The 13,826-nt window shown below is 39.7% G+C and overlaps 1 protein-coding gene across 1 annotated transcript in view; it reads right to left on the bottom strand.

The window, feature by feature from the left end:
* Positions 1–582: 582 nt before the first annotated feature.
* Cngb3 (cyclic nucleotide gated channel beta 3) overlaps positions 583–13,826 on the bottom strand; it is a 197,621-nt gene continuing 184,377 nt past the window's right edge. The window contains exons 18-20 of the mRNA XM_021159706.1: positions 4,772–4,918; positions 4,015–4,189; positions 583–1,294 (exon numbers count right to left, since the gene is read on the bottom strand). Of these exons, the coding sequence (XP_021015365.1) occupies positions 1,289–1,294; positions 4,015–4,189; positions 4,772–4,918 (328 nt within the window). The 3' untranslated portion in view covers positions 583–1,288. The remainder of the gene's footprint in view (positions 1,295–4,014; positions 4,190–4,771; positions 4,919–13,826) is intronic.

The following is a 13,826-nucleotide window of genomic DNA, read 5'->3' as shown; positions in this document are numbered from 1 at the left end:
TCACCAGCAGTCCCAAAATCCTGCGGCGGGGGTCTTGGGTAGCTGGCGGGTGTCAGGCAACCCTGAGCTCCCGCTACCCCGGCGCTGATCCGGCTGGATGAGGCCTGTGGTCCTACTCAGGCCGGTTTCTGCTTCCCTAACTAATGCAGTCTCCGGGACTTATATCTTACCTCGTGTGCTATCTTATTATTCTAGATAAAAAGGTGAAAGCCCCACTGTTTTGTTAAATTGTAATGTGTTTTGGATCAAGTTTTTTTTTTTTTTTCCTTGCAATGGTCTGATTGAAAAGGATATCATCCGTCAGCAGAGTGAAGCTTCAAATATTCCTGTAAGATGTTGCACGTCACAGGGGTGAGGCTCTAAGAGGCTGGGGTACAGTTGTTAGTGAGGGAACTTTGCTTTTGATTTGGTCTTTTGTCTATAAGCTTGCTATTTTTGCTAACTGACATTGACTTTGAGTGAAAATAAGAGTTCTCATTCAGAAGATTCCATGATGTCAGCCTGTGTCAACGTCAGGTGCTAGATTTAGTGACTCAACACCCTTATTTAAATAGAAACCACTTGATTTATGACCTATTTTATTAAAAATTTCACACCCTTTCACTATTCATAAGAAGTAAGATGAGTCTACCTCGGACAGAAGAGTCTACTTTGGACATTTGAACAAAGTGCTTTGCCGGAAATTATATACCACAAAAACGTAAGCAGGAAGGACAGTGAATCACAGTAGCATAAAAATCAAGTTTACCAAAGTGGAACAAGGAAATTTCATCAGGAAAGAAGATAAATTATCTACTGCAGACATTTAAAAGAAATATCAATTGCTCAAATTTGCTGACAGTGGATAAGAGGATTGTTTTTAACAGTCTTATTGATGAATCCGACTCCTGGAAGTGAAGCTAAGGATTTGCCTGCAGTTTCCCAGGGTCCCAGTGAGGTTTGTTTCCCTCGTTAATTTAAGCTACAGTTTCCAGGAATCTCTCTGGAAATGAGCTAGATTACACTTAAAGATAATCAAACACTTATTGCTTAGCCCTTTTCTTGACTTTGATAGTCAGAATCTCTTCCCCAGTCTCAGTAGCAGGAGCCATGTTGCTGATGATCGATTGATAGGCATGTCCTCTGGGAAAAACTGCCTAATTAATTGATTGGGGCATTTCCTCCACTGTAATAGAACTTAGTGTGCCTTTAGACCCATCCAGTGGGTTTTTTTTCTTCTTTTTCTGCTAGCTCTGCTTTGTCTTCATATTCTTTTCCTCCTCTTCTTCTTCCTTTGGAACTTTCACCTTTATTTCTAAAAGAAGACATGATAAAAAATCAGTGTTGAAATCATAATTGAGATACTGGGGCCATCACCAAACAGACACCATCTGAATGAATGAATGAATGAATGAATGAATACAGGAATTGTGTCTACCTTGCTGCTCACTGCCATTCTTTACCAAGTTTCCTGTGTTTAAATGTTTGTGTTTTATGCTTATTTTGTGGAGTTAATATTTTAAATGTTTAATTTTAATAATAATATATATGATATGCAGTAGAAAGTCTGGTATTCTTCCTAGTCATGGTAGAACCTCAGGAAGAAACTCGTATTTCTTTTCTTGCTTAATCTTAGTGTCATAAGTACTTGAGCTATTGTTCCTTATTTATGATGTGTGTGTGTGTGTGTATGTATGTGTGTTTTTATGTGTGTGTTTTGTGTGCGTGTGTGTGTTTTGTGTGTGCTCTGTGTGTTTGTGTGTGCTTGTGCATGTGTAGGTTCATATGACACAGCGTCCCTGTGGAAGGTGGAGGAGAATCCGAAGGTAGGGATTCATTCTTTCACCATGTGGGTACAAGAGTGAACTTGGGTTGGCAAGCTGGGCGTTAGGTGCATTTACCACCGAGCCATCTCTCCAGCTATTGGTTTTAAACTAGTTCTGTTTATTAGTGTTATCTGTAGAAATATTACATATTTAGTACATGTGCTCCTTGGACAAATAGTTATTTTTAGGTTGCTTTAAATGAGGCACTTGGTTTGCATTGTACCCTTAATACTCACTATGGTGTGTGAGTATTGAACAGTGTGAGTATCGAACAGTGTTGGATACAGTATGACAATTAACTTCAAGAGCCTGAATACCTGTTCTGTTTCTCAATTCCTGCCCACACAGATTTACTATGATCATCAAAGAAAAGCAGAACAACAACAGAAGGAGGAAAAGCAGTATGCCTTCACTGTCTTACACTCCTAGGAGTGACCTGGTGACTAGGTGTAATTCTGAATGTTGATTAGAGCTTGCACCATAGTTCACTGGCATCTAATCCAAATTCATTGACTGGGTCTATTTATGCCACGGATGCCTTGATGAAATCTGTAGGGTTAATTTTGTTTATAAATGTCTTGTAAATTTTGGAAGTGTTGTTTCCTGGCGTGTTGATGACGTGCTTTATATTTTACCTTTCTATGTTTATGTATTTCTTACCTTGTATTGTGAAAAGTCCCTTATAGGTTCATATATGTTTAAACCATTTGGTCCTCAAATGGTGACAACAGTTCAGATTGTTGTAGAAAGTTTTAAGAAATAGAGTTGGACCTTGCTTGGAGAAAAAAGAATATAAAGAGTGTCTAGATGTGGGCCTTGAGGCTTGATAGCTTGGCCCTCCTCTTGTGCGCTCTGCTTCCTGATTGTGGATACGCTGTGACTATCTGGTCTCCTGCTCTTGCCACTATGACTTTCCCACTGTTCAGGACTATAACCCCTTCACCTGTAAGCCAGTATTACCCCTTCCTGCTCGAAGTTGCTTCTTGTTACATATTTTGTGATTCTTGTTAATTCTTGTGACCACACCTTTACTATGGGTGTTTGTTATAAGTTACACTGAACTGGCAAATACAACCATTGCTTCTAGGGGAAATACCAGGCCAACTTCTTATGAGTCTTAGACCAGACATTTTTTGTTTTTATCAGCTGATCAATATATAAATTTATCAATTGTATGTTTTTCTTTAGAAATACATTCTTTAATGTGGCAAATTATCCCAATGAATTATGCATTCCCACTGAGCTCATACATAATTTGACTATAACTAGTAACCTGTGTGGATATTGTGTAATACCACACTTCCTGTCTCAGCGATAGTGTAAAATTTGGTACTTAGGAAGAATGGACAGCACTACAGTACTAGACTTAGTACAATGAATCAGGAAAAATATGTTCACAGTCATCTATTGGATGGAACACAGGGCCCCCAATGGAGAAGCTAGAGAGAGTACCCAAGGAGCTTAAGGGATCTGCAACCCTATAGGTGGAACAACAATATGAACTAAAGAGTACCCCCCAGAGCTTGTGTCTCTTGCTGCATATGTAGCAGAAGATGGCCTAGTCGGCCATCACTGAGAAGAGAGGCCTCTTGGTATTGCAAACTTTATATGCCCCAGTACAGGGGAATGCCAGGGCCAGGAAGCAGGAGTGGGTAGGTTGGGGAGCAGGACCGGGGGAAGGTATAGGGGACTTTCAGGATAACATTTGAAATGTAAATGAAGAAAATATCTAATAAAAATAGCTTAAAAAATCAGAACTACAAGCTAAAACAAACAAAGCCATGGTAACAAACAGATGGCACTGGGTGAACTTAGCAGAAATACACCTACCAGATTTCCTCCTTTTATTCCTTCTTTCATATTTGCATGGCATGACTGGCACACACAAAAAAAGTGTTGATTTGGGGAGCAGTACCAATAAATTATAGTAAGTAAGGCTATTCACACATATAGAGCTCATGAACAAATTGGTTTGAGTGTGTTTATGAATATATACATTAATTTAAATTGAACCAGGGGTGATTTGCTGTAATGAAAGAAAGCAGATAAGGTTTAAATAATAAGTGCCAACCCAAAGCACAATTGTTAGTGTTAGATTCATCCAAATTTCCTCCATGTCTGACCTAGAGCTGGCCTCGCTGTATGCCATGTGACACTCCCCACTCCTGCTGCTAGCCTCCCAGTCACTGCCTCAGGTCAGCCCTCTTACCTGAGTGGTTGTTTTTCTCTTTCCTTTAAGGAGTCTTCCAAGGTCCACCTTTCCTGTGTTTCCTAAGAGAACTTTAAGCATTCGGGGTGTCTCTTCTTTTGGTGGGAAAAGAAAGGCAGGTCCTGTTCTTGCAGGGATTGCCTGTGTGGTCTTTCCCTTCTGGCTTAAAAGAATTCTGGTGACAGGAGAATAACATTTTTTTGGGTAGTTCTGTGACAGCTCCCAGAGCCTCCCTGAAAAGTAATAAATTCTTCTGCCCCTGAATTTTCAGTGGATATTCCCTTTCAGTTTGGGGTGTATCTTTTTTCTTTTACATTAAATTAAATTAAATTAAATTAAATTAAATTTGTTTTTACTTATTCATTTTACATCCTGCTCATTGTCCTCCTGCAGGTCACTCACTCCCAGAATTCTTTCCTCATCTCCCCTCCCCTTCTCCTCTGAGCTGGTGTGGGTCTCCCTGGGTTTCTCACCCCCCCCCCCACTTCCATCACACCTTGGCACTTCAAGTCTAGGCATTGATGTGTATATTATGGAATAAAAGCTATAACTTACTTCATGTAACACAATAATCCTCATCTTAGATTTTATAGAGCAAACCCAACTTTCTCCACCTTAATTTCTCCATATAGTATTGCACTCTGTAGTTCCATTTGGCCTGGGACTTAGTCCATTCCTCCTGCCTCAGCCTTCTAAGGGCAGGGACACTAAGTGTGCACCATTACTCCTGCTTCTATCAGGGCTTTAAAGGTCATACTTGGCTTTCTTCATGAGGAGCTTTTTAGAAGTTGGATAATGCAGCAGAATTTCTTGGAGAGTCTTTTTGTCCAGAGTTAAAAGATTGGCAAATCCGTGGGCCACAACATCAGCTGTCCGGCGGTTTCCTCCTCCTTTTGCCAGAAGGCTGTGAGACATGAAAAGCAGGTCTTCAGTTGCCAGTTTCACTCATCCTTTTGTATCTCAAACAAAACTGCAAATTTAATTACTCAGCTATACATTGGTAGACTTGGTATCACAAGGAAAGTTTGTAAAATGCTGACTAACTGTCAATGTAGTAAGTCATTCCAAATGGAAAATACAAAATCTTTAGCACGTTATGTGTGCTTACTGTCACATGGTTCATTTTAAATGTCATTGTGACAGAATCTAGAATCCCTTGGAAGGGGGAGTCTTTTTTTTTAATTAGATATTTTCTTTATTTACATTTCAAATGTTATCCCCTTTCCTAGTTTCCCCTCTGAAAATCCCCTATCCCCTTCCCCCTCCCCCTGCTCCACAACCCACCCACTCCCACTTCCTGGCCCTCGAATTACCCTATACTGGGGCATAGAACCTTCACAGGACCAAGGGCCTCTCCTCCTATTGATGACCCACTAGGGCATCCTCTGCTACATATGCAGCTAGAGCCATGAGTCCCACCATGTGATTTCTTTGACTTGTGGTTTAGTCCCAGGGAGCTCTGGGGGTACTGGTTAGTTCATATTGTTGTTCCTCCTATGGGGTTGCAAACTCCTTCAGCTCCTTGGGTACTTTCTCTAGCTCCTTCATTGGGGACCCTGTGCTCTGTTCAATGGATAACTGTGAGCATCCACTTCTGTATTTGCCAGGCACTGGCAGAGTCTTTCAGGAGACAGCTATTATCAGGTTTCTGTCAGCAAAATCTTTTTTTTTTTTTATGGCTGTTTGAATTTTCTTTTTATTTTTAATCCTCCCGTTTAGGTCTGATGAAAACTTACATTCTTTTTGAATCATAATGGTGAAAGCAAACAAGATATCTTGAGCATGGGTAAGACAAAACCTTCATTACACTTTAATAAACAAAAGTTTGAAATTCTCACGTATTCTTACCTAGAACTATCTTTATTTTGGTTAGCGTTGTTTACAATCTGAAGTTAGAAATAGTTTGCATTTACAAAATTGTTAGCCGGGCGGTGGTGGCGCACGCCTTTAATCTCAGCACTTGGGAGGCAGAGGCAGGCGGATTTCTGAGTTCGAGGCCAGCCTGGTCTACAAAGTGAGTTCCAGGACAGCCAGGGCTACACAGAGAAACCCTGTCTCAAAAAAACAAAAAACAAAAAACAAAAAACAAACAAAAAAAAAAATTGTTAGCAATTTTTTTGAGATTTCTTTCTTTAAATTTTTTCCCACATTTTTATTAGATATTTTTTTCATTTATATTTCAAATACTATCCCAAAAGTCCCCTATACCCTCCCCCCCCACCCTGCTCCCCTACTCACCCCCACTTCTTGGCCCTGGCAGTCCCCTGTACTGAGGCATATAAAGTTTGCAAGAACAAGGGGGCCTCTCTTCCCAATGATGGCCGACTAGGCCATCTTCTGCTAGATATGCAGCTAGAGACATGAGCTCTGGGGGTACTGATTAGTTCATTTGTTGTTGGCATCTGCAATAGTGTCTGAGTTTGGTGGTTGTTTATGGGATGGATCCTCAGCTAGGGCAGTCTCTGGATGGTCATTCCTTCAGTCTCTGTTCCGAACTTTGTCTCTGTAACTCCTTCCATGGGTATTCTGTTCCCCCTTCTAAGAAACTATGAAGTATCCACACTTTGATCTTCCTTCTTCTTGAGTTTCATGTGTTTTGCAAATTGTATCTTGGGTATTCTGAGTTTCTGGGCTAATATCCACTTATCAGTGAGTGCATATCATGTGTGTTCTTTTGTGTTTGGGTTATCTCATTCAGGGTGATATCCTTCAGATCTATCCATTTGTCTAAGAATTTCATAAAGTCATTGTTTTTAATAGCTATGTAGTACTCCATTGTGTAAATGTACCACATTTTCTGTATCCATTCCTCTGTTGAGGCACATCTGGGTTCTTTACAGCTTCTGGCTATTATAAATAAGGCTGCTATGAACATAGTGGAGCATGTGTCCATATTACAAGTTGGATCATCTTCTGGGTATATGCCCAACAATCACTATCCCTGACCTCGACCTGTACTACAGAGCAATTGTGATAAAAACTGCATGGTGCTGGTATAGCGACAGACAGGTAGATCAGTGGAATAGAATTGAAGACCCAGAAATGAACCCACACACTTATGGTCACTTCATCTTTGACAAAGGAGCTAAAACCATCCAGTGGAAAAAAGACAGCATTTTCAACAAATGGTACTGGCTCAACTAGTGGTTACCATGTAGAAGAATGTGAATTGATCCATACTTATCTCCTTGTACAAAGCTCAAGTCTAAGTGGATCAAGAAACTCCACATAAAATCAGAGACACCGAAACTCATAGAGGAGAAAGTGGGGAAGAGCCTCGAAGACATGAGCACAGGGGAAAAATTCCTAAACAGAACAGCAATGGCTTGTGCGGTAAGATCTAGAATCAACAAATGGGACCTCATAAAATTGCAAAGCTTCTGTAAGGCAAAGGACACTGTCAGTAAGAAAAAAGGCCACCAACAGATTTGGAAAAGATCTTTATCAATTCTAAATCTGATAGAGGGTTAATATCCAATATATACAAAGAACTCAAGAAGTTAGACTCCTGAGAACTAAATAACCTTATTTAAAAATGGGGTACAGAGCTAAACAAAGAATTCGCAACTTAGGAATACTAAATGGTTGAGAAGCACTTAAAAAATGTTCAACATCCTTAATCATCAGGGAAATTCAAATCCAAACAACCCTGAGATTCCACCTCATACCAGTCAGAATGACTATTATCAAAAACTCAGGTGATAGCAGATGCTGGTGAGGATGTGGAGATAGAAGAAGAAGAAGGAGTCTTAATGAGACGTTTTATAGTGATGAATTATCTTGACTATGCCAATAGAGATCAGAAGACTTGCCCATTGTTGGTGGCACTATTCTGAGAGCACCGGATCCTACATTTTCTTAAGAGTGGAGAGGAGAGCTGAACACTAGCATGCGCACGTTTATTGCTCTCTGGTCTTGACCTCAGATTTGATATAACTAGTTGCTTTAAATTTCTATTGCCTTGACTTCCCTTCAATGATAGACTGTTGTGTGGAATTGTGAACCCAAAATACCCTTTCTTCCTTAAGTGCTATTAACAAGACCTATATCACATCAGGAGGCAAAACTGAGAAACCATTTCATTTTAAGCTCTCTGCACCCTGAAGACACCACTCACCTTAAAGATAGAATCATCATTTAAGTGCTTTTTTTTTCTTTTTTCCAATTTTTATTAGGTATTTTCTTCATTTACATTTCAAATGCTATCCTGAAAGTCTCCTATACCCTCCCCTCCACCCCCTGCTTCCATATACACCCACTCCCTCTTCTTGGCCCTGGTGTTCCCCTGTACTGGGGCATATAAAGTTTGCAAGACCAAGGGACCTCTCTTCCCAGTGATGGCCGACTAGGCCTTAAATGCTCTTTTTAAAAATATATTTTGTTAAATATTTAAAAGCTCTCTTCCCAAGGGAATTTTGGAATGTAGCTATATTGCATACTTTTTTAAATTGAGAACTATACCTTAAAAATATTTTAAAATAGGTAACAGTGATTGCAACTACTCATGTCTAGTGTTCTTTTGATCTCCTATTTAGGGAGAAACACCTTGCTAGAACCTTACCCCTGCTGAGGAAAGAGGTTTCCCCTAGTGCAGTCCTTCTAGCTTGGAAAGCAAAACAAGTCCTATAAGGCTATAGTTCACACACACCTCAAAAGGTGGAGACTCCATCCTATGACCTTCGATGATTTCCTCTCCTCCGTTCTTTATCCCCATAAGACTCCTATAGAATAGTGTGAATTGCAATGGAGACAGATAACTTCTCTGAGGAAGAATGCTTAAGTAAGTGTGGTCATTAAAAGAGAAGGAGAGAGTGCAAGAGGAGTGTGAAGCCTTTGTCATCTGTAGCTCTGACAAACATACATACCACAGACCCCTGTCAGAGCAGCGTGAAACCCGATGCTAAGTGTTCGTCTACCTTGCTTCTCATTTCTAGCTTCCAGCAGTTACAAATTACATACCAAAACATATTCGAGAAACAGATGAGATGTCAATGATGCAGGTGTTAGAATTCACAGACAGGAAAATTTAGAAACTGTGATTGATACAGTAAGGGATATAATGAAAAGGGGAATCATGCAAGAACAAGTATATAATATAAACATGAACATTTGAAGAATCTAAAAAAAAATGCAAGAAATCAAAAGTGCTGTAACAGAGAAGAAGAATGCTTCTGATGGACCCAGCACCGTGTCGGCCTGGGAAAGAATCCGTGAAGTTGAATAAAAGTTAACAGAAGCTTTCTAGACTAACAAGCAAAAGGAACGAGCAGAACTGAACTAGGGACACAGAGATCACTTTGAAATATGAGACATATACCTAACTGGAAAACCAGAAGGAGACAAGGTGGCAGGGGACGTTCCTAGCATAACATTTAAGAGCTTTCCAAAACTAATGCCAAACACTCAAACCACAGAAACTGAGAGACTGAATACCATCCAAAGGGATAAATAATTAGTGTATCTCTCAGTCCTCACCAGAGATGCTCTCTTCTGCAGTGAACGGCTAGTGATACAGAGATTCAAAACTGGTCAATGTGCAGGGACTAAGAGACTAAGGAGAACACAGATGTAAATATATAGACCTACTCCCTAAATTTAACGAATAAGATGGGGCAAATGTCTCAAAGAGTAAAACAGTGTTTGGAGGATATGACAGGACCATGAACACATGAACTCAGTGGCTATGACTGGATGCATAAGCCAGCAAAAATCCCAGCTTGGATGAGTAGGAGCTCATGAGCTCCCACTCCTAGAAGAGGACCTATAGGCAACTGATGTGAAGGGAGAGTCAGGGTTTTTTTTTTTTTTTTAGGTATGTGATCCCTGAGAGGTTACTCAGCCTCCAGTAGATGGCCCCATACTCATGCACATACAGGCAGCAGTAAGTGGACTCAGCAGGTTTAAAACAGATCACATAAAGTCAGGAGTAGAAAATGGGGAGGGCTATATGGGAGAGACCTGGATGGGGGTTAATTTGGTCAAAGCAAGTTATGTGCATGCGTGAAAATTTAAACAATAAAAAGGGGAAAATAAAGGATAACAAAGGAATTGACAAATATCTCTCAACTACTCATAGCATGTCATATTCAAACTATAGGAAACCAAAGACAAAAACAAAGTCTTGAAAGAATATAAAATGGGAAATACTTGAGCTAAACATAGACCAGGACCACAGTAGTTTTCTTACCCAAAAGCAATCTCATCTCTAGGCAGCGGAGTGAAACATTCAATGTTAAAAGAAATGTCTATGACCTGCAATTCTATATTTAGTGAAAATATTCTCAGAAGTAAAGGAGAAACAAAGATTTCTTCAAATGAACAAACACCAAGGTGATCTATTCCTAAGAGACCTGCCCCGCAGAAAGTGTTCAAAGAATTCCAAAGGGAAAAAAAAAAAAATCAAAAACAAAGCATAGATCAGAAACTCAGGTCTCCATAGGAAAGGAGAGACCTCTGGGAAGGGAGCAAATGAAGGGAAAGAAAACATGATTCTCTGTTGATCTAGGAGATGATTATTTCAGTAACAAAGTAAGTGTCTGTGTGTGTGTGTCTGTGTGTGTGTGTTTAATAACAGAATATGGGCAAGTGATTGGTAGTGTCATAGGGTGGGTAGGGAGGAACTGTGCTAGGGGGCGCTCTACGTGTGAAGTATTAACTGAAGGCAGGCTTAGACCTAACTTACACGTGAACACTTTAGGGAAAAAAAAAATTACTGGTTTGTTTGTTTGTTTGTGCTTTCATTTTTAAGGTTGGGCATCTCTGGGTACCTGCAGCTGGCTTTAAATCTGTGATCCTCCTGCACCATGAATGGGTAGCCAGAGTTAGAGACATGCGCCATTGAACCAGGCTAAGAATAGTTATTATGCTAAGAAAGGAGAGAAAAATGAATCATGCAAAGTGCTCAGCTGAAGCTGAGCTGGATCGGGTACTGTGGCACCATTTATAATCTAAGCATTTGGGAGGCTTAGGCAGGACCATGAGCTGCAGGTCAGCCTGGACCACATAACAGTACATTGTCTTGAACAAACAAACAGACAGACAGACAGACAGACAGACAAACAAGCAACCCCAAAAGTAAAGCAAGAAACAAACACCAGAGCAAAAGAAAAGGGTGGGGAAGACGACCTAATGATAAGGTGGGCACTTTCCTCCACCTAACAGTGAAGATGGGGGTAGAAAAAGGAAGGCCAGGGCTCTCCAAACCACAGAAGAATTAAACTACTCCTTCAGAACAAAATATGTGTATTTAGAATCCTTCAGTGTGACTGTGTTAAGGAATGGTTGCTTTAATCAGTGACTGCTTTTGCCAGAGAAAACAAAAGAAACACATTTCATTCCATCTCTCTACATATCTACGCAGCATTCCATGCATACATGTGTGTATGTATGATCTATCTACCTAGCTAACTAGTTATCATCTATCACAATTATTATTATTTATTTTACTAATTTATACATGTGTGTCTATATGCTTTATCTATCTACCTAGCTAGCTATCACAATTATTATTATTATTATTATTATTATTATTATTATTAACAAATTCACCTACCCAAGTTTCTATCTGTCTTCCTGCTTGTCTATTAAGTGGAAGTACATGGGTTCGATAAAGTAGTTTTCATTCACACTCCTGTGGTTTTTTTAATACAGAGTAATCAAGTAGTTAGGCAGGGCAGGATGTCACTGGGGAGCTTAATCTACACCCAGAGAACCTCTGTGAGCGTGCCAAACTATGCAAGAGCGGAAATAACATATTTAAATGTCAGGCTATTTTGAGATTTCTCAAGCTTTAATTAAACTTGCCTACAGGTTGCACGTTTGGAGTGCTTGATGAGTCTCTGAACGGAAGAAATAGTCTGTCTGCCAGATGGATTTTGCCCAAACTCTCTCAGCAATGTTTTAAATAGCATCTTTTTTTTTCCTCTTCTTATCCATAAAATGCTTCTCTAGCGTTCCACGAGTGGAAAGTTTTACTCATTAAATTGCTTAGTAAGAAGGTCCCTCCATTAATATCCACAGTTTCATGTAGAGTTTCCCAAAGACTCCATGCCAAAGGACAAATAGCTGATGGTACAGTTAAATGTCTCCAGGTTAAAAAGAAGCTTGTATTGAGTAATAGTCCAGGAAATAAAGGAATTTATTCTAATCGTGGACCAGTTCATTGTTCTTACCTTGTATAGCTCAAGGATTTTTTTTTTTTTGATATTCTGTTCATCCAGGAAAGTATTAAGCTCCACAATGTATTCAAACAATGAGAGGGAATGGAAGAGACACACCATCAAAACATAGTATCAGTATGTGAGAAGGCTGCAGCATTAGGAACTAAATCACCATTTCATATACCCGTTTATGAAATATTTCTAATCACTTTTCTTGAAAACAGAAAACTTTTTTTATCATCTGCTGCAGGAATCTGACTATGGTTTTGTGACATTCAGTTATGAAGGAGGTTAAACTAGGAAGATTCCTACTTACTTATTTTTTAAAATGAATTAACTTATTCACTTTACATCCTGATTGCAGCTTTCCCCTCCCTCCTGGCCTCCCAATCCCCCAGTCTCACCTCTTTAATGAATTCTTTTTTATCTTGTTCTTATTTATTTATTTATTTATTTATTTATTTATTTATTTAATAATGTGAGCATACTGTTGTTCTCTTCAGACACACTAGAAGAGGGCATCAGATCTCATTACAGATGGCCATGAAGCACCACGTGGTTGCTGGCAATTGAACTCAGAACCTCTGGAAGAGCAATCAGTACTCTTAACCACTGAGCCATCCATCACTCCGGCCCCCTTAATGAATTTTTAACCCTCATTTGTTATATGGGATTACACACTCAGAGCTGAGTGCAGGAACTGAAGTACTTCTGTGAGCATATCAGAGACACGATGTATTCAGAAAAAAGTCAGCTACAAATTTGGACACACACACACACACACAGAGACCTGTTGTCCATTTCCTGACATTCATGTATTAGAAAACCATTCCTAAATTGAAACATTATTAGTATTTGGAAGTGGAGCCTTGGGGAGCTAATGAGGTCATGAGGACATTAAAATAAGGAGCTTCCATTAGGGTGTGGTGCTTAAATAGCACTAGGGAGATAGAGCATTGTGAGTTTCAAAGTAGCCTGCTCTACACAGCAAGTTCCAGGTTAGCCATTGCTACATAGTAAGAGCTTGTCTCAAAAAAGGGGAAAAGAGAAAAAGGGGAAAAGAAAAGAGTTGCTTTCTAAGAAGCATCAACATGCTTGCTCTCTCGTCATGTGACATCTTGGCCATCTTATGATTCAAGGCTTCAACAGATTTAGACTTCACTGCTTGGGAAGAACTTTAGAGACTTGAAAGGCAAAATGAATGTCTGTTCCTTACAAGTTGTCCAGGTCTGTGTATTTTGTTACAATAAAATAATAGACTAATATTCATCATTACAAATAAGGCTGCTATGAACATAGTGGAGCATGTGTCCTTATTACCAGTTGGAATATCTTCTGGGTGTATGCCCAGGAGAGGTATTACTGGACCTTCCAGTAGAACAATGTCCAATTTTCTGAGGGACTGCCAGACTGACTTCCAGAGTGGTTGTACAAGCTTGCAATCCTACCAGCAGTGGAGGAGTGTTCCTCTTTCTCCACATTCTTCCCAGCATCTGCTGTCACCTAAGTTTTTGATCTTAGCTGTTCTGACTGGTGTGATGTGGAATCTCAAGGTTGTTTTGATTAAAATTTCCCTGATGATTAAGGATGTTGAACATTTTTTCAGGTGCTTCTCAGCCCTTCGGTTTTCCTCAGTTGAGAATTCTTTGTTTA

The sequence above is a fragment of the Mus caroli genome, chromosome 4 (assembly GCF_900094665.2).
Source record: "Mus caroli chromosome 4, CAROLI_EIJ_v1.1, whole genome shotgun sequence".
NCBI lineage: Eukaryota > Metazoa > Chordata > Mammalia > Rodentia > Muridae > Mus > Mus caroli.
Note: the sequence above shows the minus strand (reverse complement) of the source record. Positions and strands in the feature narration are given on the sequence as shown.